This window comes from Plutella xylostella, chromosome 20 (genome assembly GCF_932276165.1).
Source record: "Plutella xylostella chromosome 20, ilPluXylo3.1, whole genome shotgun sequence".
Classification (NCBI taxonomy): domain Eukaryota; kingdom Metazoa; phylum Arthropoda; class Insecta; order Lepidoptera; family Plutellidae; genus Plutella; species Plutella xylostella.
The window spans coordinates 130741-157396 of record NC_064000.1 but is presented as its reverse complement, the minus strand read 5'-3'; the positions used below and the strand labels follow the sequence as shown (position 1 = coordinate 157396).

General features: G+C 41.9%; 2 protein-coding genes across 2 annotated transcripts in view; one reads left to right on the top strand and one right to left on the bottom strand.

Moving 5' to 3' along the window:
• Positions 1 to 187: 187 nt before the first annotated feature.
• On the bottom strand, positions 188 to 1006 carry LOC105385924 (NADH dehydrogenase [ubiquinone] 1 beta subcomplex subunit 3). Its single transcript, XM_011556379.3, has 3 exons — positions 851 to 1006; positions 565 to 703; positions 188 to 465 (listed from the first exon to the last, which is right to left on the bottom strand). Exons 2-3 carry the CDS (start codon positions 699 to 701, stop codon positions 291 to 293), a joined length of 312 nt encoding a protein of 103 aa, XP_011554681.1. The 5' UTR covers positions 702 to 703; positions 851 to 1006; the 3' UTR covers positions 188 to 290.
• Positions 1007 to 1053: 47 nt separating this feature from the next.
• The window catches only part of LOC125490088 (prolow-density lipoprotein receptor-related protein 1-like), a 30440-nt gene continuing 4837 nt past the window's right edge, over positions 1054 to 26656 (top strand). The window contains exons 1-3 of the mRNA XM_048628199.1: positions 1054 to 1656; positions 24460 to 24621; positions 24943 to 25068. Coding sequence (XP_048484156.1) covers positions 1584 to 1656; positions 24460 to 24621; positions 24943 to 25068 — 361 coding nt within the window. The 5' untranslated portion in view covers positions 1054 to 1583. The remainder of the gene's footprint in view (positions 1657 to 24459; positions 24622 to 24942; positions 25069 to 26656) is intronic.

Here is a 26656-nt window from a genome sequence, read left to right as displayed (position 1 = left end):
TTAAAGGTAAGTATTACAAATACAACACTTAAAGTTATCTACAGAGCTCTTTGTTCTTTTTTAATTTCTTTTGATACAGGTCTGTTGTCCTGTATACAATCTTAGAATTTCATAGTTAGACTGCAGACATAAAAGGAATAAGTTGGTAAATATGATGGCATTAGTATCATAAAATTAAACACCAAAATATAAATAGCATTCTATAATAAATTCACTTAATAATTCACAAACAGAGCAACCTAGTATCTCATCATTCAATATGTAGATGTTGAAGTAAAGTATTAATTTGTCTAGTGATGTCCTCCCTCATGTCCGTGTCCGTGGCTGTCCCCGCCGCCGAGCACCTTGCCCGCGCCCACCACGATCACAGTCAGAGCCAGGCCGAGGGGCAACCCACGGAAGAAAAAGAGGCGAGACCTCTCCCAGCGGGAGCCAAAACCTGGGTTGTACCGCCAAGCCTCATTGCTAAAACACAAAATACATTGTTAAATGCCTAATAAAAATGCCATAGACATAAAACATTCCATAGCCATTTACATGACATTAAGGACATAGTGTTCTTACCGAATCCATGGGTCCTTGAGTCCTTTCTGAGCGAGAGCCTCCTCCAGCGCCTCCAGCTGGGGGATGCCCTTCACCTGGAAGGTGCTGGCGTCGGGGATCCTGTACGGAGGCTCGTGGCCGTGTCCGTGCCCGCCCATGGCTGTAAATCAAAATCACAAGAGCTATGAAATCATGATCAAAACAAAAACCTAACCTATTGAGATTACGTAATATTTCATTTTGTTTAAATTTTACAAGCATATTACAACAGACATGAAGGGTAAAAAGGGATAGTTAATTTGTTCACCTTATTTTATTGGGGTTTCAATAGGAAAATCAACAAAATAAGCAATGAAAATCGAAGAGTGGAATGTCAAAATATTTTGACAGGTGATTGGTTGTTTTTTTTCCTCAATTTTAACCGTCTTTTACCGTAAATACCGATTCGATTATGATTAAAACATGTCGTATATTCCGTTTTTAAATTGAAAAGCTTATATTTGTGTATTTTTCTGCTATCTGATTTACAACGCGGACGCCCACTATTCCCGCTATGTTTCACTTCCACCATGCCCATGCAGCTTGGCGCGGGCAAGAGTTGAATTCCCAGTCATTATTTTCAGTGTCAGCTGTCAAAGTTTTCAAGGTTGTCTGCTTGCTTGTTGCAAACTTCACTTCACTTCCGGTAAATTTCAATCGGCCAATAGCGTAGCTTCGCCCGGTTGTTTACTGCGCTCGGGAGCTTTGTTTGAAAATCGAGCTTTTTCAGGAAATTGTGAACAATTTCTTTGTTTTCAGATTACTCGATGCAAAGTGTTTTCGCGTTATTCTCCAACTAAACCTTAAAACTGTGTATTTGTCGATAAACGAACACGCGAGTGTACGAATTACAAACAAAAACATTGATTTCGTGTGAACATCTGGGTGAGACGCTGTCTTGCGTGTAAACAAAAATAGCTTTTTTGAATGAACAGTGGTGTTGTGGGGTGTTGTTGAGTGCGGCTAGTGGTGGTGGTGCCATGAGGAGCGCGTAGAGCGGCATGGCGACCACGCTGCTGCTGGCGGGCGCTCTGCTCGCCGCCGCCGCCGCCGGCGCGGACCTGCCGCATCCCGGTACACAGCCTCCTTCATTTTATCCTATTAAACACTGCTATTCTGCTGCTGCTGTGCGGAATTTTGGTTCACTTGTTGACTATTTGAAGGCCAAAGGGGTAGAACTTGCTTTATAGCTAGGAATTTAATGTTACTTACCCCAAAGGTAAGGTTCTCTGCATCCTGTAAAATATTTCAATTTGTCATCAACCAAAATACCTACATATATATCCACTGTTGCTGGATGTAGGGGATCAACATTTTTCAAAGGGTCCACCCCATAGCCCCCAAGTTCAGTCTGGACCCATAGGACTCTTCCAAGGAGATCCAAATAGATGGTATATAATAATAATAACAACTATTTCCAATGACAAATATTGTCAAATCCTATTTCCACCAGCATATTTCATAAGATAAAGTGAAATAGCACAAAGTAAATAAAAAAAAATGCTTTAGTTCTCAGTTAAGAGATCAAGGCAAAACCTTTAGAAAAAATTCCATCCAATACATAGTTTGAAGGCAATAAAACTATAGCAATTAATTGTAATTGAGCCATTAAAGGTGGTTTTTCCCTGAGACATCACAGGCTGACCCCCGACCTCACATATCTACCGCTTGTCATTGACAATATCTACATGTGTTTACATCAACAGACACCAACACTCAGCCTATTTATAACCTTCAAGTAGCTTCCATCCTGTACCAAACTTTTTATACATAGTTGTTTGGTCTGCATGCCTCTAAAAGTGGTCATATTTACTCTATAAGTAAGGGGTAGCAAACCCCTTACTTAGTACTTACTTAGATTTCATACTATGTGTAGCGGCATCAGTAGGTGAAGCGAAGTGTAAACACAGTGGGTCATTTACATAACACAAACAGCCATTATCAGAGAGCTAATGCAGGAGTCATCATTAAGTTTATCTCTCAGTATTCATCCATTCACTCTTTATTATTATGTATGAGCTTCACATTTACATGGCAACTGATCTACTGATTGTTCACACTACTCTTTGCATTATTCATAATAGTGACTTCCAACATTATTTGTTTCTTGAACAAAAAATCTAAAATTTTAACAGTAACAGGTACTTGTACATAAATATGGATCTTGTATAGAGAAAATTAAGTCAACTTCATATCTTTTACTAGAATTTAATGTAGTGAGCATTTCTCTGTAGTAGCTAGTTATTCTGGTTGTGGAATGTCCTGCAGCTAGGACTGTCGCCGTCGAGACAACGGCGACTCCCACACACGTGATTTACTATTTGTTGCTCCAGCAAACTAGTACATAGCATTATTTAGTAGCTAACACTAATTTGCAAAGCATTTTGATATGTGTAAAACTAAAGTTTGTATTGTTTGTAATTCCTTAAATTGCAAATGAAAATTTTGATGAAAGTTTAGGTACTCGTAGATACGGGAAATACATAATATACCTTCTGCTGAATTCCTATCTATGATTTTTAGTTTAGTGCATTAGGAGTGGTGTGAAAAAATAAACTTCCAAATTTCCATGTGGACACTTAGCATTGATGTACTGGAAACTAGAATGCAGTACCTTTTTATAAGTAGACTTCAATTATTACTCTATATGTATAAGTACCAAGGTATCTAAACAGTACCTGACATTTAATTGTAAGATCTATCCAACAAGGCACTCTCCTACAGTCATACAGGGCATACCCGTAACTAGGTGTACACGCGAAACGAGTCCATCGACGTAATTAAACCCAATCAAGTGGCCCTGTCTGCCCACCGCCGCACCGCCGCGCCGGCGTCACTGTAGCCCCACATCATCACTAGTTTCAATTATCTTCACTTATATGTACTGCGACTCAAACCGTGGAAAAACAAGGAGTAATCGGCATGCTTAGTTATAATAATTAGTAACGTTAAGTTAACCGTTGTAAAATGTACCTATTGACTACCTACATTAGTATTGAGATATCTAAATGAAGCTTGTCGCGCTACTTTACTCCAAAACTCCAAAGATGAAATCCTAGTGATGTAGGGATAGGTGTACATATTTAGCGATCTCGTACTTATCGTAGTACGGAAATGTGGTCTGAGTCTGTACTGTACTGAAACCATGTTTCCTAAGTCCGCAGCCCCCAGTTGCTCAACAAGTCCCCACTTGGCCCGGTCTAGACAACAGTGCCAAGGGGTGTCTCTAGCCTACGAAACCCAAGATCAGGAGCGCTGCAGAGCTAACCACGTCTTTATCCCGTTTATATTAAATGCACGGCTTGCATGAAAGGTCACGTCCGTTGGTTCTTGCCAAGCTAGAGTGCCGCCGGGGCCGGGGTGCCTCCAGGTAGTCGGCCTTGGCGCGGCGCCACCTGATCCCGACACACTGGTTGCTGCCCGGCTCCGAGCGACGTCACTCCCGCGCAACCCGCCTCGCGAATCCATCATGGAAATATTGTATTTATTAGTTGATTGCAAACTGGATACATTTTCCGCATAGTATTTTTGAAACGGTAGTGATATTGCTATCCCATTAGAATTAATTACTTGTTATTTATGAATTGTTTAGCGTATCTATCTAGGGTTGAAGTTGAGTTACATTTACAATGTTCAATTTTACATAACAAAATCCAGACATCTAGACATCTTTCTATTATTTATATGAAGAGCCTAATACGTGCATTATGTGTGATATTTTCCACTTAGCCTTAGCTTAAGCTTCGCGTACCCTATCGTATCTGAGTGCCATTGACATTTAATTATTATTAAAGTGACTGTGGCTTTGAGGAGCAACAAGACAGCAAAAACAAACAGCAATAATAGCTTCTCAAAGACTTGGACCGTGTAATGTCGGTTTACAGAACTAACTTTCTGTAGTGGTTCGTCCAGTCTCGCGGCGGGCGCAGTGCTGGCGGTATCGATCCCGTGACGCAGCCGCCTCATTAAAATAAATACATCCAGCACTTCCGGAAGCACACTACTACTTGAGAAGCTGTTTCTTGTACTTTTACTTAGTTAACGTCTGCGGGCTTCGTATCTCTTCTTCCGAAACATAATTATTGACGGTGCAATTTGGTAGATTATTAAACCATTATGTACCTATTTAGTCTGCTGACATAGGCCTCTACTAAGCCGCAGCACTATTGTTTCCTATTGGTATTAAGTCTGTTATGTATGTTGTAGTACATGTGTACAACATACACATAGTCGTTTAGCTAACAAATCGCTACCAAAAATACTTCATTAGGCCCGCAGTTATTTGCCGCATAGAGTCGGTAGTTTGCGGTAAATCCTACACTTCTCATCATCATCATCATCAGCCTATGTCAACCCACTGCAGGGTATAGGCCTCCTCCATGTTATGCCAAGTCCCACGGTCCTGTGCTACACTCATCCAGTTTGGTCCCGTCACTCTCCTGATGTCATCGGACCAACGGGTCGGCGGTCTACCGACTGATCGCCGTCCCTCCCTTGGCCACCACTCCGACACTGCCTTGGTCCATCTGCCGTCTTGCCGCCTTGCCAGATGCCCTGCCCATCTCCACTTCAGCTTCGTGATCCGTCTCCCAACGTCTTCAACCTTTGTCCTGCGTCGAATTTCTACGTTCGGGATACGGTCCACTAGCGAGATGCCTAGCATGGTGCGCTCCATGGCTCGTTGTGCTACTTTAATTTTGTGCATGCATGTCTTTGTGAGCGTCCATGTTTCGGCACCATAAGTGAGGGTAGGCAGCACACACTGGTTGAAAACCTTGGTCTTCAGGCACTGTGGCAGGCTAGATTTAAAAACATCTGCTAGGTTACCAAAGGCAGCCCACCCTAGCTGAATTCGTCTAGCGATCTCCTTTGTCTGCGAGTCTTTGTCAAAAGATAAACATTGTCCAAGATATATGTACTTGTCCACAACTTCTACTGAGCCGTTGCCTACTGTTATGTTAGGTACGGCTGTATGACAACTGGTCATGATCTTGGTCTTGGACATGTTCATCTTCAGACCGACGCGCAGAGACGCTACATGCAATTCTTCAAGCATCTCTTGGAGATCAGCAACGTTCTCAGCTAGGACAATAAGGTCGTCGGCAAAACGCAGGTGTGACATGTTAGTGCCGTTGATATTAACACCTCTCTCGTCCCAGTTTAAAGTCTTTAGTGCGTCTTCTAAAACATTTGTAAAGAGCTTGGGAGAGAGAGTGTCTCCTTGACGCACGCCTCGGTTAATTGACACAAGGTCAGTTAGACTATGCATGCGCACCTGCATTGTTGCCTCTTTGTATAGCTCCCGGAGTACATCCACATATCGCTTGTCAATGTTGCAGCGATGGAGAGCATGGAAGACGGCCCAGTGCTCGACTGTGTCGAATGCCTTTTCATAATCTACAAAGGCAAGACACTGGGGCCGGTTGTACTCTTTGCATTTCTCCATCAGCTGTCTGACTGCATGAATGTGGTCAATAGTCGAGTATCGACTCCGGAAGCCGGCTTGTTCGACGGGCTGGTAGTCGTCGAAGCAGTGGTTCAGTCGGTTGCACAGGACCTTGGCAAACAATTTATAGACCTGAGAGAGTAGGCTTATTGGGCGGTAATTGGGTAATTTGGTCTTGTCCCCTTTTTTGTGAAGGATCGTGACTATAGCATTTTTCCACGCTTTTGGTGCTATTGCGTTTTTAAGCACTTCGTTGAAGAGTTTAGCTAGCATTCTCAGTAAGGGAAGTCAAAAATCCTAGCACTAAAATACTTTTGTACAATAGCCTAGTGAGAAGTATTGTTGAATATGCTAGTGTCGTGTGGCGACCTCACTATGCTACGCACATTCTACAGATCGAGCGGTTACAAAAGCGCTTTATGTGGCATCTAGCGTTCTCCGTAGGTAAAGCGAAAAAGTTGAAGTCGTATGACATGAGGCTCAAGCACTTTAAGATGGTCACGCTGGAGAAAAGGAGGGATATTTTAGATATAGTGTTTTTATCTAAATTATTAAATGGTAAAATCAACTGTCCCAACTTACTGGCATAAATTAATTTTAGAGTGCCGTACAACCTGCCACGCAGACCGATTACACCTCTGTGCCCCCCACTGCGAACAACAGTCCTCGGAGCTAATGCCGCTATTCCCAGACTTTGTAAAATTTTAAACAAACACAGCGGATCTATAGATATTTTTACCGACTCTGTTGCAAAAATAAAGAAGCACATTACTTCACAAGAATAATTATTGACCCTACCTACTAACTCTGCAATATGCTGTATGTATTGTAATATTACTTATAAGTATACCTACTCCTATCAGAAAAACAACGCTAACAATGTTGTCGTCACATTAGTTACTTTTTTTCTTCTTTTTTGTTAAATACCTATTTACGTACGAAATACATAGCTTCATCATAGTATAATCAGTAAGTACCAATAACTATTATGTACTAATGCATGTGGTGTCTACTTTTAATTAGCCTGTGTAATTAGTTTTAATCTGTAGACGTAAGTTATAAACAAGGCATGTTATGTTACACTCGCTGTAAGAAGACCTAAATAAATAAAATAAAAATAAAAATAAGTCCACCAGCTAGAAGCATTTCCATATAGACTCCATCTTCACCACACGCTTTTCCTCGTTTCATTGATCCCAGGGCATAGTCTATTTCGGCTTCTGTAATCGGAGGTATGCCATCCTCGTCGAAGCGCTCACTTGGATCAGCTCTCGGGTCTGTAGCGTCTGGTGTTACAGGTTCTGCTGCTTTTGATGTATATAGTTCCGCATAAAACTCTTCAACGATACGAAGAATTTGGTCACGATCGGTTACTTGGTTACCGCGACTGTCAGAGAGCTTATTTATTTCGGACCTGTTTCCACAGAGCTTTCTCTTAAAAACTTTGGGTCCTTTGTTGTCCTGGATGGTGTTTTTAATAACATTCACGTTATAAGCTCGTAGATCTGTTCTAACAGCTTTTCTGACAGTTTTATTCAGCTTTTGTAACTCTCTCAGGTCCACTGCTGTGTCACATTTCATTTCTCTTCTTCGAGACAGTAGAGCGAGCGTATCGGGTGTTAATTTTTCCTCCCTCGCTTTTCTCCCACCGAGATGTTTCTTGGTAGTTTCTGTTACGACACGGCAGATTGATTCGTTTAGTGAGTCCACGTCCTGGTTCTCTTCCTTTAGTCCATCGAATCGGTTTTGGAGTTCTAGTTGGAATTCTTTTTGGAGGAACTTGTAGTCCGCCGCCTCATACTTAAGCGGTTTCCTCAGGAACATCTTCTCTCTTTCTTTGGACAGGTTATACCTGAACGTGGCTCTCACTAAACGATGGTCACTACCGGTCTTAAAGCGGCTGAGAACTGAAACATCGGTAATATTCGACTTGTTGGAGCAGACAATGTAGTCGATCTCGTTTTTTGTCCTGCCATCAGGACTAATCCAAGTCCATTTCCTCGATGGTCGCTTTTTGAAGAAAGTATTCATAGCGTATAGCTGGTGTTGTTCGAGGAAATTTACAAGGGTTTGTCCTCTTGCATTCCGAGTTCCTAGTCCAAACTGCCCAACCGATGTCTCGTTTGCCAGAGGAGGTCCGACTTTGGCGTTAAAGTCACCCATGATAATTGTAAAGTGACATGGGTTTTCTAAATACGCCTTCTCTACTTCCTCGTAGAAGGTTTCGACTTCATCATCGGGATGTTTCGAGGTGGGGGCGTACACTTGAATTACCTTCACCGCATATCTTGAATTCAAAGTCAGATTGACATAGCAAACCCGTGTTGAAACACTTGTTATGTTTTTGACTGCTGGAGATAGCTTTTTGTGTATAAGGAAACCCACACCCCCATACTTCGTGTCGTCATGTCCTCTATAGTAGAATAGGTGGCCATTCTGAAGTCTCACGAGATCTTCTCCTTTTCGCCGTACCTCGGACAATCCCAACACTTCCCAATTAATGTGGTCTAGCTCTTCACAGAGTTCATCCATCCTGTCATCAGTGCTCAAGGTCCTTGGGTTATATGTAGCCATATTCAATGTATGTTGGTAGCCGGATCTCTGCCGGAGATTATTAGTACCCTCTGCCCCGCCGGAACCGTGACCGCTACCGGAGTCCGGGATAGCGGGGCTGCCGGGGACTGAGGGCCGTGGTTTTTTGGGACTTTTCATGGGGGGAATTTTAGCCATAAAACGCCACGCTGGCCAGACGGCTTGGCGAGTTTTCCTGTCACGTTAGCCTATCATACCTGAAGCGCTAGGGAGTCGTGTATGATAGTTACCAGGAGGGACCACGTAGAGGTGTGAGCTCGGAATAGGATTTGATAGCAATATGGCTTGCACCTTATCACTATCAACTCCCTTTCCCCTCCCCATAACACTTCTCATAAGAGCAGGATATACATTACGTTACCATTATAATATTATGTAATATACGAGTATGCGTAGCTCCGCGCCGCTGCCGCTACTCCTGTTACATGCGACTCCGGATAAGAAACAGATACGTGTAGTATAGAGCAGAGCACATCAATATACTTATAAATATAAAAATCTACAATACGACTTCCGTTCCGTGGCATCAATTACCTAGGTTTTGTCGATCACAGGAATACCTATGCCCTAGGTTACACTAAGCCTGATAGCTGCAACTATCATACATGGGGTAATTGGAACTATCCGCCAGGATCATCAACTAACAGGGCAAAATTGGACTAGCTGTCGGTGGCCAAAAAAGGTCGAAGAGAGGCATAAATCCTGCAGACGGTCTGATAATGAAACATTATGTAGAGTCTGATGTTGTCTCTTCAATGCTGATACTGTCTGTGAGGGACTACTCTGATAACCTCGCCAGCAGATATTTATGTAATAATGCCAGTGAACGATCGGGAGGTCTCTCGGCTCTCGGCACTGGCAACGCTCTGCCTGTGCGCTGTAGAGTTCATTCATCTCTAGGCTACGGCTGAAGTTTACCTCTTAGCTACACTCAATTAGGAAAGGATCTGCTCCTACAAAGACTCATTGTTTAAGTTATTAGCGGGCGGCTGGTCCTAGTCAGGTTGGCAGTAGAAATGCTTCACTGGTAGTTACTCTATTTAGTCATTGTAACTTCAAAATAATAATATAATAATGATTGTAAATATTTAATCGAAATCTGATAAATATTTCAAGGCCCACACATGTTATCTAAGGGCAAATAAAGTAATTAAATATAAGATAATAGACATAATGTTTGCACCCCAATGAGCAATGTCAATGTATTCCAGCCTGGCTGGCTTGATGCAGCGGCTCTACACTAGTACCTAGAGACTACAGACTCATGTACTTACGCAGCTATTTTAGAATTGAGTGCAGCAATTTGATCGATCACCATTAAATATCGATCGCTGCTGCATAAATCAGTGTGCGCTACTACAAATTCATTTTAAACGTTCTCAATGCAGAAATATGTACCAACAGTCATTACAGAAATTTACAATGTTACCCTTCTTTATTTATCAGAGTTAATCAAAATTATAAGAATATTTTTCTGTTAGTAATTAAATTTCCTCAACTCTCATTAATCAAGCGACTGGCCCCGAGACAGATAATTTCCTTATCATCATTACTTTTCGAAGTAGATTAAGAACAATTTCGTCTCTCGTTTAAAGACTAGGGGGAACAAAAAAGAGACGAACCGATCACGATTCAACTTTTTGCGTACCTACAGTTAACTTCGAGACGTACAAAAACAGAACCGGCCTCGACGCTGCCTTATTGTCTTGAAATATATGGCTGTAATTATCTATTAGCTATCAAGTTCAACATGATAGCAGCCGTTGGGGCTAGGGTCGACACTCGACGTCTCCCATCAGATTCCGAATGTCTTATCACTCATATAGGTCACTTCAGAGACTTGTACGTATTTCTCTAATGTAGGTATATATTAACAGAAGAAACTAAGATGAACATTATAATTACTTATTATACCATATCATGTAAACATCTGTATTATACAGTTGTATATCGTTCTAACAAGTAGATTATAAGACAAGATGTGAAGAGAAATGAAATGTTTGTTGTTGTCAGTTTGTAGTTGTGTACAGTAAAGCTCCAGTATTGAATAGAGCGAGTCCTTAGAAAGTAGTTGTTGAGTCGTTTCTTTGTGAAGCTGTAATTGAAAACATCTCGCTGAAACCTTACTGCCGTTTCAGTGAACGTTGCGCTATTGACTCGCCTTGGGAACTGCTATTGATATACCTAAACTAATATATTTTTGCGCAGGATAAAAAGTTTTCTCGTCATTACTTTTATCTTCTCTAGTAAAAATCTCTCGCTTATAGCTATGCCTATATCTGGCAGTGTCTCTCGTGTGACGAAGCAGTGTCTACCTGCAGGTCTAACATAAAAATTTCCACCTTAAAACAAAACTAGCAATCACTGTTTTTGTTCCGTCGGCTCGATGAATGGGACGTTGTAAGTAGGTACTTATAGTGAGCAGCAGTGGCTCGGCCGCCGCCGCCGGCGAGGAGAGTTCGCAACTCGGTTCCTTGTTGGTGCTATTAAGCGGAAATGATTTTCCCCTCGCTATTCTTAAAATAGTAACTCGGAATAGTAAGTGTGAAAGTTTCAGCTCATGACACTTTGCTTCAGACGTCAAATGCTCTGTCGAGTCTCAGCGAGATGTTATGTTGATGCGGTCTTCCTCATCAAGCAGCAATCTGCACTCATCCCTGGCGCGATGGAGGGCCATCGATAAACACATAACATAAATAAAACGCAAACCGTTGCGCGTCGTTCTAATTGAAACAATTGACAGACGACAGGGTCTCCCCAGTGCAGTCAAATTGACAGTCTGGCACACACAAGTGAGTCATCACTTCTGTTAGACGATTACCGAGTGAGTTCACATAGAGTTCATCAAGTTCTGGAAGTCATGGTACAAAGTTAGCGTCAAGTTAGGCAGATTCACAAAAGTAGCAAGGGCGTGTTTATAACGTTAACTTATACTTTATTACTTTACTATACCTTTACAAGCACTAATAATTTTTTCGATAAATTAAATTAACCTAAATGAGAGGACTCAACCGGTGCCGGTTTATTAATTGAATGTCCTCAACCTGTCACATTACTCAGCCGCACTGGCAAAACTGTGTAGTTTATTTTAAATTTACATTTCCGTGTGAATGAGCTTGTTGAAGTCATCTGCGACGAACCTGGACGTGTGGTGGCGGCACTTTATTACTTTCGCTTCTAAATCAAATGTCTTTAACGACGATTTCACGAATAGAATCTAATCAACTCTGGCAGAATTTAAGAAGGCTTCATACATATCGCGATGTACCATCATAATAATATATTATATTCGTGCGCTCGTTGCGAGAAGCCCCAGATTTAGAGATTCGTTACAGACATAGTAGACATACATTTGTGAAATTTCATAAACAACAGTTCCATATTATGCTGGACCTCGTTCAGCACTGTTGGCACACCAATTTTTTCCAAGAATGCAAGTTATTTTCAAATTCTGTGATTTCACTTTACAGATAAAAACAACTGCTAGCTACTTGATTTCTTGTAAGTTTTCCGTCGTCGTAACGTAAGATACATGCAGTTGACCTTTAGGTAGTTACACGTCACCCTTTCGTAGTATTTACTTCATCCGTAAAACCTGTTTCACCAGACTTTCCTTCATTATGTTTTGTTTTTACTAAAGCCTTCGCGTCGGCTATATTAATACTATCAAAATGAACTTTGAACGTACAGCATTTTGAAGCAATTCTACCAGTAACAATACACTTCTTAAAACAATGAGTTATTTGAATCCGTGTTATCCATTTGTAGCCTCTAAATGAGATGTTGTTGGTTTAATGACCTTTACGACGCCCCAGTCATGTCGTTACTACGCGTAGTGGCTTCTGTCTGCCCTGTAGAACTGAGAACTATCAACTTATTAATAATATGCAGAGACAAATACTACGTATAGACTATAAACTTCCAGTATAAACATCTGTATCAGAAGCGATTCTCTACGTCCAGCGAGTACTTACTTGTGCGTACATCTCGTGAGACAGCTGGTGAGCCGCGAGTGGAGGTGATAGCGGTGTCGGGGGCGCGGGTCACTCCTCCGCATTGTTCCACACCACGCTATTTATAGCAAGACAGAGGCGCCTTGTTTACCTCAGCGTACTAGACTGTACGACTATAGTAGAGAATAAAAGAGGAGTGTTATAAGTTTAAGTTAACAGGTACGGGTAAATTACATTACTGTACATAGTTTGCATCATAGACATAGACACGTCCTTTATTTACTCACAAAATACGCAATACGCATCACAAATACAGTGCAACAAGGGATGGACCCATTAGTTTGTTATTTCTACGGATGGACCGGTTCGAATGCGTGCTCCACTTTGTAGTGTTTCATCAATGTCGGTACCGTATATTTCTGTATCCCTTCTACAAAATGTGCCGGCTACTAAATATGAACTACTTATGTGCTGAATGTATCCCATAATCTGATACACGCGTATCGACCCAGGAGGGTTACTCTATACTCTATACTGACGAAAAAATAAGTTTCGGAGCGCTGCTGCGCGAGCCACGACTCTATCTCGTTGTGTTAAACGTGCCGATTGCATGGCAGCCCGCTTTCGTTCATTTTTCGTCAGTCTAGAGTCACCATCTAGGACTCCAGCCCGCACGTGTTGATCCTGTATGTCGAGAATCCATCGATAGTCGCCCTTACCACGACGCACTAAGAGTTCCATTCGCTTCAACTCGACTAACGAACTACATATTTGCAGCTTCCAATCAGCAAACTAACTACGTCATCATAATGTTCGTTGCGTAAAGGTCATAAGGTAGGTTTTCGTTCGGCGGTGCAGTGTGAGCTTTGTCCCAGTAATGAGCAACTGGATGACGTCTTTGAGGCCGCGCTGCGGAGTAATTGGGACTCTAAAGACATAGTTTGGGCTCGTTGTATACAGTTTTCTATACATGACTGAAGAAACAAAAGGGCTGGTATACCAGCAATACCATCTCATCTTTGACGAAAAGAGGACACTATACCTACCTGAAACCTGTTTATTTTCATGACAAATGTTATTTTGGAACCCTGGGAACTTTAGTAAAGAGAATATTACATCACTGAAGTTCTTAGTATTAAAATTTAATTGAACTTTCAGGGAAATTTAGATGAAATTTATAAAGCTTTCATAGCACAAGTTTCTGACAAGCTGATATTTTCAGGAAATACTCTGAGCTCCTTGAGAACACTTATTATAATAACTCAGTATCCACCCACTCGTAAGGAATTGCTAAATAATGTTCTAGGAAATAAATAAGTACATATATAAAAGGCTACCTGCTCTATAACTACTTACTTCATACATTTAGTTTACGTATATCTCGTCATCATCATCAGCTAAAACGCATCCTCAGCTCGCCTCTGGTTCCTTGAGGAAGGTAACGTGTAGTATATGAGCATGCAACCTGCATGAAGGTTGCATACCTATCACGTATATATAAGGGCATCTGTCAAATTAGCTGTCAGTAATAAACTAGCTTCCATGGTATTCGTTTGTTTCCTTCCGCACTACGGACACTCCATCTGGCGACGAGCGAACCCACAAAAACAAAAGAAAAACAAATGAAGCGCTTTTGTTTCCTTTCAAATGTTCTGGTGAAAAATTTGTAAATAATGGCGTCGGTAATCGGAAAATTGAGTGTTTTTGACTATAAAATTCACGAGTGGGAAATATTTCACGGACGATTATTACAATTTATAAAGTTAAATAACATCGAGGAGGAACATAAAAGTGCAGTGTTGTTGACGCATATTTCGGAAGAAGCGTTTAAATTGGTGCGAAATTTAGCGTACCCGCGTAGTGTGGAAGAGGTGGACTTTCATGGCTTAGTGGAATTACTGAACGGTCATTTTACTCCTAAACAGTCGACCTTCGCCGATAGGGCAAGTTTCTACGATGCTAAGAGGGGTGATGGCGAAAGTGTCGAGGATTGGGCGGCGCGACTACGGGGACTTGCGATTTATTGCGAGTTTGGCGGAGCCCTGGACACGTTACTACGAGATCGCTTCGTGCTGGGTCTGGGTGCAGGCCCCGAGCGGGACCGCCTGGTCGAGCAAGACGCGGTCACGCTGACGCTGGCGAAGGCGATGGAGATGGCACAGCAGACGGCGTGCGCCCGGGCGGCGCGCGCGGCCATGCACGCGGCGGAGGCGCCGGTGTACCGCGCGGGCTGCGAACGCCGCGCCGCTCCGCCCCCCGCACCGCGCCGCGCGGAGCCCGGGGGCGCCCCGGCCGCGGCGGAGACTACGCAGCGGTGTGCAGTGTGCGGCCTCAAGGCTCATGAGGCTATCAAGTGTCGTTTCAAAAACTATAAGTGCCGAAAATGCGGTGAAAAAGGGCATTTGAAGAAAGTGTGTAAAAAGGCAGGTTCTCATTTGCATAATGTTGAAGCGGATGCAGAGGTGCCGGGCATGCCTGAGTGTGAGGACTGCCAGTGCTTCAACGTTCGGTATGTAAGTTACGACCCTATTAAAGTAACGGTTAATGTAAATAATGTAAATTTGTCGATGGAGATAGATTCCGGATCGGGCACTTGTATTATTTCACACGACTTGTACATAGATAGATTTAGGAACTGTAATTTGCAAAAGTGTAACATAAGAATGTGTCTCTATAACGGACATAAAATCACGCCAGTGGGTTATTTTGTTGCCAGAGTAACGTATCTAAACCAAACGGAGGACGTGAGGTTCTACGTGATTAAGAATGGCGGGCCCCCACTGTTAGGCCGTGAATTTATGTCAAAGTTCAACATGCATTTTACAACGTCTGTTAACAATGTCGCGTTGAGTGTGCCTGACGTGGATGTGCAGCAATTGATGAAGCAATATCCAGACATTTGGAAAGATGAGTTAGGTTGCTTTAATAAGTTTGAAGTGGATTTACACCTGAAAGATGGTGCAACTCCTAAGTTCTTTAAACCACGAAATATTCCCTTCGCGCTGAAGGAGAGGGTGGAGGAGGAGTTGGACCGGCTGGTGCGCGCCGGCATACTGGTGCCGGTGCGGTACTCGCAGTATGCGACACCAATAGTGCCCGTACTTAAGGAAAATGGTAAGGTGAAAATTGCTGGTGATTATTCGTGTACGCTGAACAAGGATATGGAAATTGATAAATACCCTTTGCCTCGCATCGAGGAGGTATTTGCTAAGATAGGTGGCGGAGAACATTACTCTAAAATAGATTTAAGTAACGCCTATAACCAATGCAAGTTGTCAGAGCCGTCACAAATTCTTACAACAATAAATACGACAAAGGGGCTTTTTAAATATACGCGGTTATTGTATGGTTTAGCGAACGCACTGGCTATTTTCCAACGTTTAATGGAAAATTTACTCGCGGGAATCGACGGAGTTAGCGTCTGGTTGGATGATATCTGTGTTACTGGGCCTAACAAACAGGTACACATGTCTAGGTTAAATGAAATTTTCAAAAGGCTACAGGATGCAGGCTTAAGATTACAAAAAGCTAAATGTTCTTTTTTCCAAGACAGTGTGACGTATTTAGGCTACGTTATCGACAAACACGGCTTGCGCACCTGCCCGACTAAGGTAGAGGCTATATTGAAGGCGCCAGCTCCGACCAACGTACTCGAGGTAAAACGATTTTTAGGCGTAGTAAATTATTATAGGAATTTTATTCCAAACGCGTCTTCGCTTCTGGCTCCGCTGCACGAACTGCTGAAGGCGGGCGCGCGCTGGGAGTGGACGCGGCGGCACGGGGACGCGCTGGCGGCCGTGCGGCGCGAGCTGGCGTCCGACCGCGTGCTGGCGCACTTCGACCCCGCGGCGCAGCTGGTGCTGGCGGTGGACGCGGGCCCGGCCGGCCTCGGCGCCGTGCTGGCGCATGTGGATGACCGGGGCAGGGAGAGGCCTATCGCTTTTGCGTCGCGCTCGCTGTTACCGAGTGAGCGGAACTACAGCCAGATTCACAAGGAGGCCACAGCGATTATATTTGGTGTCAAGCATTTTCATCAATATTTGTACGGCAGGCGTGACCCATTTATACTAAAAACGGATCACAGACCTCTAATAGCGATTTTTGATAAAAATAAGGGTGTTTCGGTTACCGCGGCGTCACGGCTACAAAGGTACGCGCTGATTCTGTCGGCCTACAACTACTCGGTGCAATATATTAGCAGCAGCAATAATCTGATAGCGGATTATTTTTCTCGATCGCCGCTGCCTGCCGGGGTAGTGGAAGGTGACGACGGAGATTTGCCTTCTCTGAAATTCCTAAATGCGAACGTGGAGCCTCTTTCATTTGAGTCGATAAAGCGAGCATCAAATTTAGATCCTGTTATTAAGACAGTTATGAATTACATGGAACACGGGTGGCCACGAAAAATCATGTGCAAATCAGTTTTACCGTATTTTCAAGTTAAAACTGATTTGGAAGTAAATGATGGGTGTCTTTTCCGTGGACATAGAGTTGTAATTCCTGCAGTGCATAGGAAACAGATGTTAGGAGAACTCCACTCGGGGCATTTTGGGATTGTCAAAACAAAGAGCAAGGCCATGTCGAGGATGTGGTGGCCCGGTATAGACGGGGACATCGAGCAGTGGATAGGCGCGTGCGACACGTGTGCGGGCCTGCGGGCGGCGCCGCCCCGCGCCGCGCCGGCGCCCTGGCCGCGCCCCGCCGGGCCCTGGCAGCGGATCCACATAGATTATATGTCGATAGGTAACCTCACGTATCTTATTGTGATCGATGCCTACAGCAAATGGCTCGAATGCATTTACATGAATTGCGGCACATCCACTCAGGCGCTCATCGCGAAATTGAAACATTTAATGTCAGTGTTTGGCGTGCCAACGGTTATTGTTTCGGATAATGATGTAAAGATTTGTTCTGCAGAATTTTTAACATTTTGTAAAAACAATGGCATTAAGTATGTAACGTCTCCGATTTATCACCCGTGTAGTAATGGTCAGGCGGAAAACTCAGTCAAATGTAGCAAAAAGATGATCAAATGTATTCTAGCTGATAACATTAATGTGTCTTCACACTGTATTCAAGACAAATTGTTAAGCTTTCTATTTGAGTACCGCACCACTGTTCATTGTGCGACGGGTATGACCCCCGCTAGACTGATGTTTGGCCGCGATTTAAGGAGTAGGTTAGATCTTATTAAACCTCCAACGCACCTTGCCACTACGGGTACATCCGCTTCAGACGAACTAAAACCATTAAACCGAAGTAGGTGTTTCGAGGAAGGTGAAACAGTTTTAGCAAAGTGGTTCACTGCTAGGAAGTATATTTGGTCGCCCGGAGTTATAAAAAGGAAGATAGGGAATCGAATGTATGAAATTTATTTCAATGACTTTGATACCTTAGGAACTCGTCATGTTGACCAAATATTGAAATGTAAACAGCCTAGGAATGTAGAAGAGAAACGGATTGTACATACACAAGATTCATATGTAAATACTCCTGTTATAATATATGATGCACCGGAGCGACCGCCTCCACCACCACCGTCACCGCGCGCTTCATCATCGTCTGAGAATGTCGGCAGCGAGGGCTCGCGCGAACAGTCAGTTACTGAGGCACCAGCTGTGTCTGAGGGAGATGAGAGTGGCACCGCCGGAGACGCTGGAGGTGGTGAGGGCGAGGGAATGGTAACTTGCGATGATAACGCAACGAGTTCTGGTCTGGAGCGGACCGACGATGTAGACGAGAGTAGTGCTAATGTGCATAGAGATCTAGATGATGTAAATATTGACATTGTAAATAATAACGGTCGTACACTTAGACCTAGGAAGAATATTGACTATAAACAATATTTTTAGAGTTTCCAACATATTCATTGTTTCTTTCTTTGTGATAATAATCTTTGAAATAGTGGTGGAGGAGTGTAGTATATGAGCATGCAACCTGCATGAAGGTTGCATACCTATCACGTATATATACATTTCAGATACCTATCAAACGCCTTCTGGAATAAGTCAAGGATCGAACTTAGGACCTTTTTTATTTTTGCTCCTTATTAATGACCTACCTAATGTTGTCACTAACGCAAGAATGCTGTTATTTGCTGATGATGTGAAGCTCATTGGGGTAATTAAATCTGCGGACGACTGCCTGAAACTGCAAAATGACATCGACGCTGTACTTCGGTGGAGCGTCGATAACAAACTGTTTTTTAATTTTAGTAAATGCGAAATGATGAGTTTCACTCGCTCACCTTCGCCATTGCAACATCAGTATCTGATAGGGGGAGACCCCATCGCTCGAGTGACGGAGGTGCGCGATCTCGGAGTAATATTCGACCCGCAACTGACCTTCCGTCCTCACGTCATGAAGGTGACTAATGCTGCCTTCCAGCGACTCGGATTTGTGCTGCGCAACGCGGCGCCGCTCACGGCCGCGGCCACGCAGGCCCTGTACGGGGCTCTGGTGCGCAGCATCCTAGAAACAAACGCAGTGGTCTGGTCTCCACATGAAGATAAATATATCCTTATGTTGGAGCAAGTCCAGAAACGATTTCTTAGATATTTATATAAGAAAAATCACGTTTACTATCCGTTTATGTACCCTACTAGGTTTCTGGAAGGACATTTAGGTTACAATTCGATAGAGCTGCGTAGGAATTTGGCTTTGGTAAAGTTCATCTTAAACATTATCCGAAACAAGATTGATTGTATGGATCTTGTTGAGAAAACAATTAAATTGTTTGTACCTGATAGGTACCTAAGGGCGCGTAGCCACAAGTTGTTTGCGGTGCCGCCGTCGCGCACGAACCTGTACCGGTGCTCGCCCGTCGCGCGCGCGCTCCACTTGCTCGGCTCCCTGCTCGCCGAAGCACCAGAATGTGATGTATTTGTGGATAGAATGAGTTCGCTGATGAATGTATGTAAAGGAATGTTAGAGAGAAGTATGAAAGTGAGTGCTATATGTTAAATTAATATTGTAACGATTTGGGTTTTGTGTTCCTGTTATGTTACAATGTATGTGTGTAAAATAAAATAAATATAAGGGCATCTGTCAAATTAGCTGTCAGTAATAAACTAGCTTCCATGGTATTCGTTTGTTTCCTTCCGCACTACGGACACTCCATAACGCCATTCCGTCCTCGGCTTTCCTCCGACCATCATTTTAATTTTTGCAATTTTATTTAATAAGTACCTACATTGCACGTGACATACTTTAGTTATCTCCGTTGTGCGACATATCTCAGCATGAACATCCGCGTAAAAAGCAACGCAAAAAATAACGTGCCTCCAGCTATAATCCTCCAAAATTTAAACTCAATAGAAACTATTTCTGATGATGCCAAAAATTAGTCGTGAAATAGTCATAAATAGTCGTGTTTTCCAAAAAAATAGTCGTATCATACTTTCGGAGTTAGAGCTATACTTTATGGAGGATTATAGCTGGAGGTCTCCAGCTATAATCCTCCAGCCTCTGCAGAACAAACGGTAAGGCCTATCGATTTGGTTAAGGTCTCAAAAAATAGTCGTGAAATAGTCGTAATGACATGCCAAATTTCAGAAATAGTCGTCCAAAGATAGCAGAGATATAAAGGTACTTTGCTGCAGCCCTGGTGGAGGATTATAGCTGGAGGTTTTGAAAATATCGAATATCTTTGGAACTACTATGACTATCGGTTTGAATTATGTCTCAAAAAATAGTCGTGAAATAGTCGCTTCTATTTATTATAATTTTAAGCTTGATAAAAGCTGTTAAATAATGATATCAAATTCTTCATACAAATCAAAGTGGACGAGAATGCCAAAGCGAGCCAGTACACAAAAATAATTGCACCGTAGCATTGAAGTACTCATGTCGAATTTATCTATAAATCATTTATTTCGTCATACTTTGCATCAATAGTATCTAAACGAATCTTTGGTATGACATTTTATTGCTTTTGCTCTTAGCATTTACCTTACTGTGTACAGAGAAAACGTATGCCAATACACGCACACATTTATCTCTGTTATCTTGACAAACGATAGCGACGATGACGACTACGGCGATGTAGTACCTAGGTCAGTTATTGTCATCCCTTACTATCCCGTGATCAGACAAATATTGCTATCCTTGTCTCCTTTCTAACCGGCATGCATCGCACGCATAGAACGCGTGAGCGACTGCGTCACCGGTAACATCTTGACAAGCTATAGCAAACCGGTATTTATTACGTCCCTTATGTGACCGCCGCCGCGCGCCGCCACCAGTGAAGTTGGGGTTAGTATTTTGCATGTTTTGTTTGATAATTTGTTTACAGTTTAGTGCAAACTATGGTCACGATCGGTGTTATTGTTGGTTGTTAAAATATTGTGAGTGCTCTATATGCAAATGAATATTCAAGATGTTATATTCTAAAAGATATTAGTGGATGCAGATAAGAGTCATTAGTGAGTGCTATGTTTGAATATTTGCAAGTAAGTATCCTTTTTAATACTCAATATCAAAGCAAGCCATCCCATTTTGTTATGATCAGCTTATTTATTAACATGATTTTTATTGAAGTATCGTAGCCAAATTATTTTTTAATATCTATGCTTAATATGTATGGGGATTGTTATTCAATTAGCAATTTTACACTACGAGTATGAGCTAGTAAATTGTGCATACATGCAATCAAGGCTGTATGTACATATCTTAGTAGATACGAAAATATGTGGGTATCATCGATTACCTACATATGGTAGTCCTGGTTAAATGTGGATATTTACCCCTCAATAGCAAAAAAAGGCGTTATTGTTTGTATTTCTGAATGAAACTAGGCAAATAAATATATGTATAAAAATAAATTATGTGTAACCTACCTATAAGCCTACCCATTATTATTTCAGGTGTAAACACAGCCTATCGATGTAATGCGCCGATAAACTATCATGACTGCATTGATGTAATGCGCTAAAAAACTGCAATGGCTCCGAATACATGATTACCAGATAACAAATCCTAGGTAAGAATTTATCACTATTTTCATATGGTATTGTGCTTAATGCTTATGCTAGGATACAGTTTTGTGGTGCTGAAGTTGATAAAGTTATAACAGCCAATTTACTTGTCAAAACTCTCATTTGTACCTATCAGTTACAAGCGACAAAAACGTGTTTCTGAACTAAATACCTATGTAAGTAATTCACACCCTGTGAAATTTCATACAAGTTTCAAACGCACCGTCCGACCAAACCGGTTTTGGACAAAAGCCAAATTGTTTACTCAGCTATCTCTTTCGCTCAAAAACAATAGAGGTCGGTTATGGGACATATATATTGAAAAAAAGCGAATAAACTAATGAACAGTATTTCTACTCTACCCTTTTCGCACAAAAGTTCGCAGTTTCAAGTTATTGTTGCAATAAAATACTGATAAGAAATTTTACTCCACTGTTTGCTGTGGTCTCCAAATGACAATAAATTACCAAACAAATAGTCTAGGTGAAATAACGTTATTACTACTCGTATCTACCTACTCATATATCATATATATATATATGTATGTAATATTTAAAAAAACAAATATTTTTATTAATAAGACGTTAATTTGTCTTATTTTTTTTCAGCTCAGCTTACATGTGTTCTTCAATAACGTCGCAAGCTACAGTGGCTGTTCATAATTTTTGCAAGTTCTACACCTACAGGATTCAGTTATCTGGGCATTATAGATACCTTATTATCACCTACGAAGTTATTTAGGTATATTTATTAAAACCATTATACAAGGTGTTGCAAAAAGGGTATACTAAGCCAAATGCTACATGTGCAGCATGGTATATCTAAGCCTGAAACTGAAATCAGAATTTAAATATTCGCGAAAAAAATATATAATTTTTCATAGAATCTTAGTTGGTCACGTGACTTTTTACTATGGAGAATAAAAATAATTAAATCCTAATCTACCTAAAGATGAATGAAGGAATGAATAACTTCAGTATAAATAAAAGTACTTTCGGCCTGTGATTGTAATTAAATGAGTTATATTTCATTATGACAATAACCGTGATTATACTTACCTAAACCTAATAATGAACAATCTGTGATTTAAATAGTGAAATAACTACATATTTAAGTTCATACCATGTTTTTTTTATTGAACTACGTCAATATTACATTATAACTTAGCAATAAACCAACTGTGATTATTTTAAATTAAACTAAATATGTTTATAGGTAATAATACTGAGATAATTGTATGAAACCTAATCTACCTAAAGATTGTTTAATGAATAACTTAAGTATAAATAAAAGTACTTTAGGCCTGTGATTGTAATTAAATGAGTTATATTACAAACACCGTATTTTATTCTTATCGCTTGAGTGCTACCCTGTACTACGTCTTCAATAAAACTAATCCCAATTTCACCGGCGGAGGTGGTGGCCACATCAACGCTAAATAAAAAACAAGAACAGCACTATTTGTGTGATCCCGGGATAGTAAGGGACGTAATAAATACCGCTTTGCTATTGCTTGTCAAGATGCAACCGGTGACACGTTCGCTCACGCGTTCTATGCGTGCGATGCATGCCGGTTAGAAAGGAGACAAGGATAGCAATATTTGTCTGATTACGGGATAGTAAGGGATGACAATAACTGACCTAGGTACTACATCGCCGTAGTCGTCATCGCTATCGTTTGTCAAGATAACAGAGATAAATGTGTGCGTGTATAGGCATTAGGCATACGTTTTCTCTGTACACAGTAAGGTAAAAGGCAAAAGCAATAAAATGTCATACCAAAGATTCGTTTAGATACTATTGATGCAAAGTATGACGAAATAAATGATTTATAGATAAATTCGACATGAGTACTTCAATGCTACGGTGCAATTATTTTTGTGTACTGGCTCGCTTTGGCATTCTCGTCCACTTTGATTTGTATGAAGAATTTGATATCATTATTTAACAGCTTTTATCAAGCTTAAAATTATAATAAATAGAAGCGACTATTTCACGACTATTTTTTGAGACATAATTCAAACCGATAGTCATAGTAGTTCCAAAGATATTCGATATTTTCAAAACCTCCAGCTATAATCCTCCACCAGGGCTGCAGCAAAGTACCTTTATATCTCTGCTATCTTTGGACGACTATTTCTGAAATTTGGCATGTCATTACGACTATTTCACGACTATTTTTTGAGACCTTAACCAAATCGATAGGCCTTACCGTTTGTTCTGCAGAGGCTGGAGGATTATAGCTGGAGACCTCCAGCTATAATCCTCCATAAAGTATAGCTCTAACTCCGAAAGTATGATACGACTATTTTTTTGGAAAACACGACTATTTATGACTATTTCACGACTAATTTTTGGCATCATCAGAAATAGTTTCTATTGAGTTTAAATTTTGGAGGATTATAGCTCGAGGGACGTAAAAAATACTAAATATACTTAATTGTTCATATAACGTAGTAAATACCTAATCAAACCCGTTGTAATAAAATAAATGCCTATTTTGAATGAGAAAAGCGAAGCGTTTTCCGGTGATGCATGGTATGCCACTAGCTCCCTTCGTAAAGACGGTGCATGACAGGAGTAGGAAAAGTGACGTATCAACTGTACAAACATACACACCGTGCATCCTAGGGAGCTACCTACTGAGAACTAAAATCTGACTGGCAACTCCTTTCACCACGGTGATGAAGGCCAGTCATCATCGACATGCTAAGAACCTCGCTTCATAAACAATCTTCTTCACTAGTGCCTTAAGTCTCTCTACCACCTTCAGTCCTTACTGACCACCATCCTGTCTGCAGGTATCTCGAAGGGGATCCCCGCCAGGTGCGATCGTTATAAAACTCCGGTTACATAGACACCTTCATAAACGATCACGTTCATCCCTCACTGACCACCATCCTTCCCGCAGGTATCCCGGGCGAGGGCGGGTCCGACGCGGGGGCCGCGGGGGCGGGGGCTGCGTGCGGCGCGGCGCAGTTCCTGTGCGCGGGCGAGCGGCGCTGCGTGCCGGCCGCCTGGCGCTGCGACGGCCGCGCGCACTGCGCCGACGCGGAGGATGAGCTCGGCTGCAGTGAGTATGCCGGATCTAGCGACAACCTTCATGCAATCACTACCTCTATAGGCTAAGATCTTCGGTCGGGCTGCAGAGCCCACGCTAGGCTAAGTATGTCTTTCTGGTTATCGGTGGATAATTAGCCAAGCTAGGCAATCGAAAAACCAGCGGCACCGATGATCTGATAATGGACGAAGATATCCTATGACATGAGCACATACTCTTTTAATCTGTCAGCTCCCACTTTCCGATGGTGTATCCTTGATAAGCACTTGTACTTTGTCTTTAATAGTAAGCTCTATTCATCCAAGTATATCAGCTACACATGTGTGTTTCCAGGCTACAACTCGACGTGCGGCACGGGCCAGTTCCGCTGCTCGTCGGGGCGCTGCATCCCGGCCGCGTGGCGCTGCGACGGCGACCGCGACTGCGGACACGACGACTCTGATGAAGACCCTACTCTATGTAAGTAAACTCGATAATGCTCATAATAGGCCTACAACTCGGCCAGAGCAGACTGCTTTACTTGAACACACCAATGCGAGGTCATCTGCTAACAGCATTTACTCGGCTGGTAGTTGGAGTAGATATTGAATGGGCAACCACAGGGTGGCACCCCTACGGTGTCAGAATGCCACCCTGTGGTTGCCCATTTTTCTGATTACGCATTCACTATTTTTTAAACATCTAACGTAAAATATTCGGTTCCAAAAGATTTTTTCTAAGACATGTGAAAGATGCTTTGATTGTACAGATATTGAATCAAACCACGATGGCTGAAGATAAATCCACGTCTACCAGACTATATTTTTCATTTATTTTCACTGCGCACACGGTGTAAAAACTCACTCGCACTCCGCATGCTGCACAACTATCTTAACTATGGGGATCGTATTAAACCATAGCCCTACTACACATTTAAAACGCATGCTGTTCTTATAACTAACTTAAGGACTATAAAACAACTCTTGACATCCTGGACGATCTAGTCTCATCCAACCAGCAGCCTGCTATAACAAGGACATTTCAAGTCACAGCTTCACAAAAAATACAATTATCGAAGCACAAACTAGACTGGTCAGTTCTGGCAGCCGCGGTCGACATGGCAACAGCAGTTTTATAATTCCGTCGGCGGCGCTCACATACATTACCCAAACGTGACCCAAACTCAGCTCATTAGCATACGGCGACCCGCTGATCGGAAGTGCGATGCGTGGACCCGCTACTGAATAATTAACCGTATAATCATCGGGTCAAGGTCGCCATCGATTTGGGTACAGAGTGGACATAAACGCTTGTAATTGTTATATAATTAGTAGTTACTATAAAAAGTAATGGTTTAAACACTTTGTTTCCAATTAGGTATGGTAGCGTAGCGCCCTATTGATGGACTGTACTCTCGATAAAAACTACGATTTAGATAAGTTTCGTAAAACATTGATGAACACCACCATGTAGAGAATTCATTCAATGTTACTTAAATTTCTGTGGAAGGGATAAAGTGAAGCATGAAAGATTTCGAAATCAGTTCAGTGGTTTATTTGTTACAAATACATTATGTAAGCCTTTATCGCCACCCGACGTATGCAGTAGCTTCCTTCGGCTTCGAGGCCGCGTGTTTTGAAACTATACAAGGCCAGAACGCAGAGGTTGGGACTGCTCGCGTATATTTTCAAATTAAAATGGTGCCATGATTTACTTGAAACTATACAAGGCCATTACGCACTAATCGCGTATATTTTCAAGTAAGTTAGGCCAAAATTATGGCTTGAAAATATACTGCAGCAGTTACCACTGCGTACTAACCGTGTATATTTTCAAGTGCCAAGCGGCAATACGAGCACTTGAAACTATACGTGATTAGTTACCAGGTAGCCCTTTTCAATTGTTGCTCTCTCTTTCTTTCATGCGAAATAGTAATAAGTCTATTGCTTTCTAAACATTGCATCATCATTCCGCACTTGGCATTGTTTTCGGAACGTGTTTTTTGTTTAGGTACACCGTACAGTTAAAAATTAAATTGATTTAAATTAAATTGTAGAACTGTTGTAAA

Bases quoted from the DNA above. Each gene is read 5' to 3' on its own strand.
- LOC105385924 (XM_011556379.3), bottom strand. From the start codon at position 701: ATGGGCGGGCACGGACACGGCCACGAGCCTCCGTACAGGATCCCCGAC. The intron at 466-564 runs GTAAGAACACTA...TTTGTGTTTTAG, and splicing joins CTCAAGGACCCATGGATTCG to CAATGAGGCTTGGCGGTACA.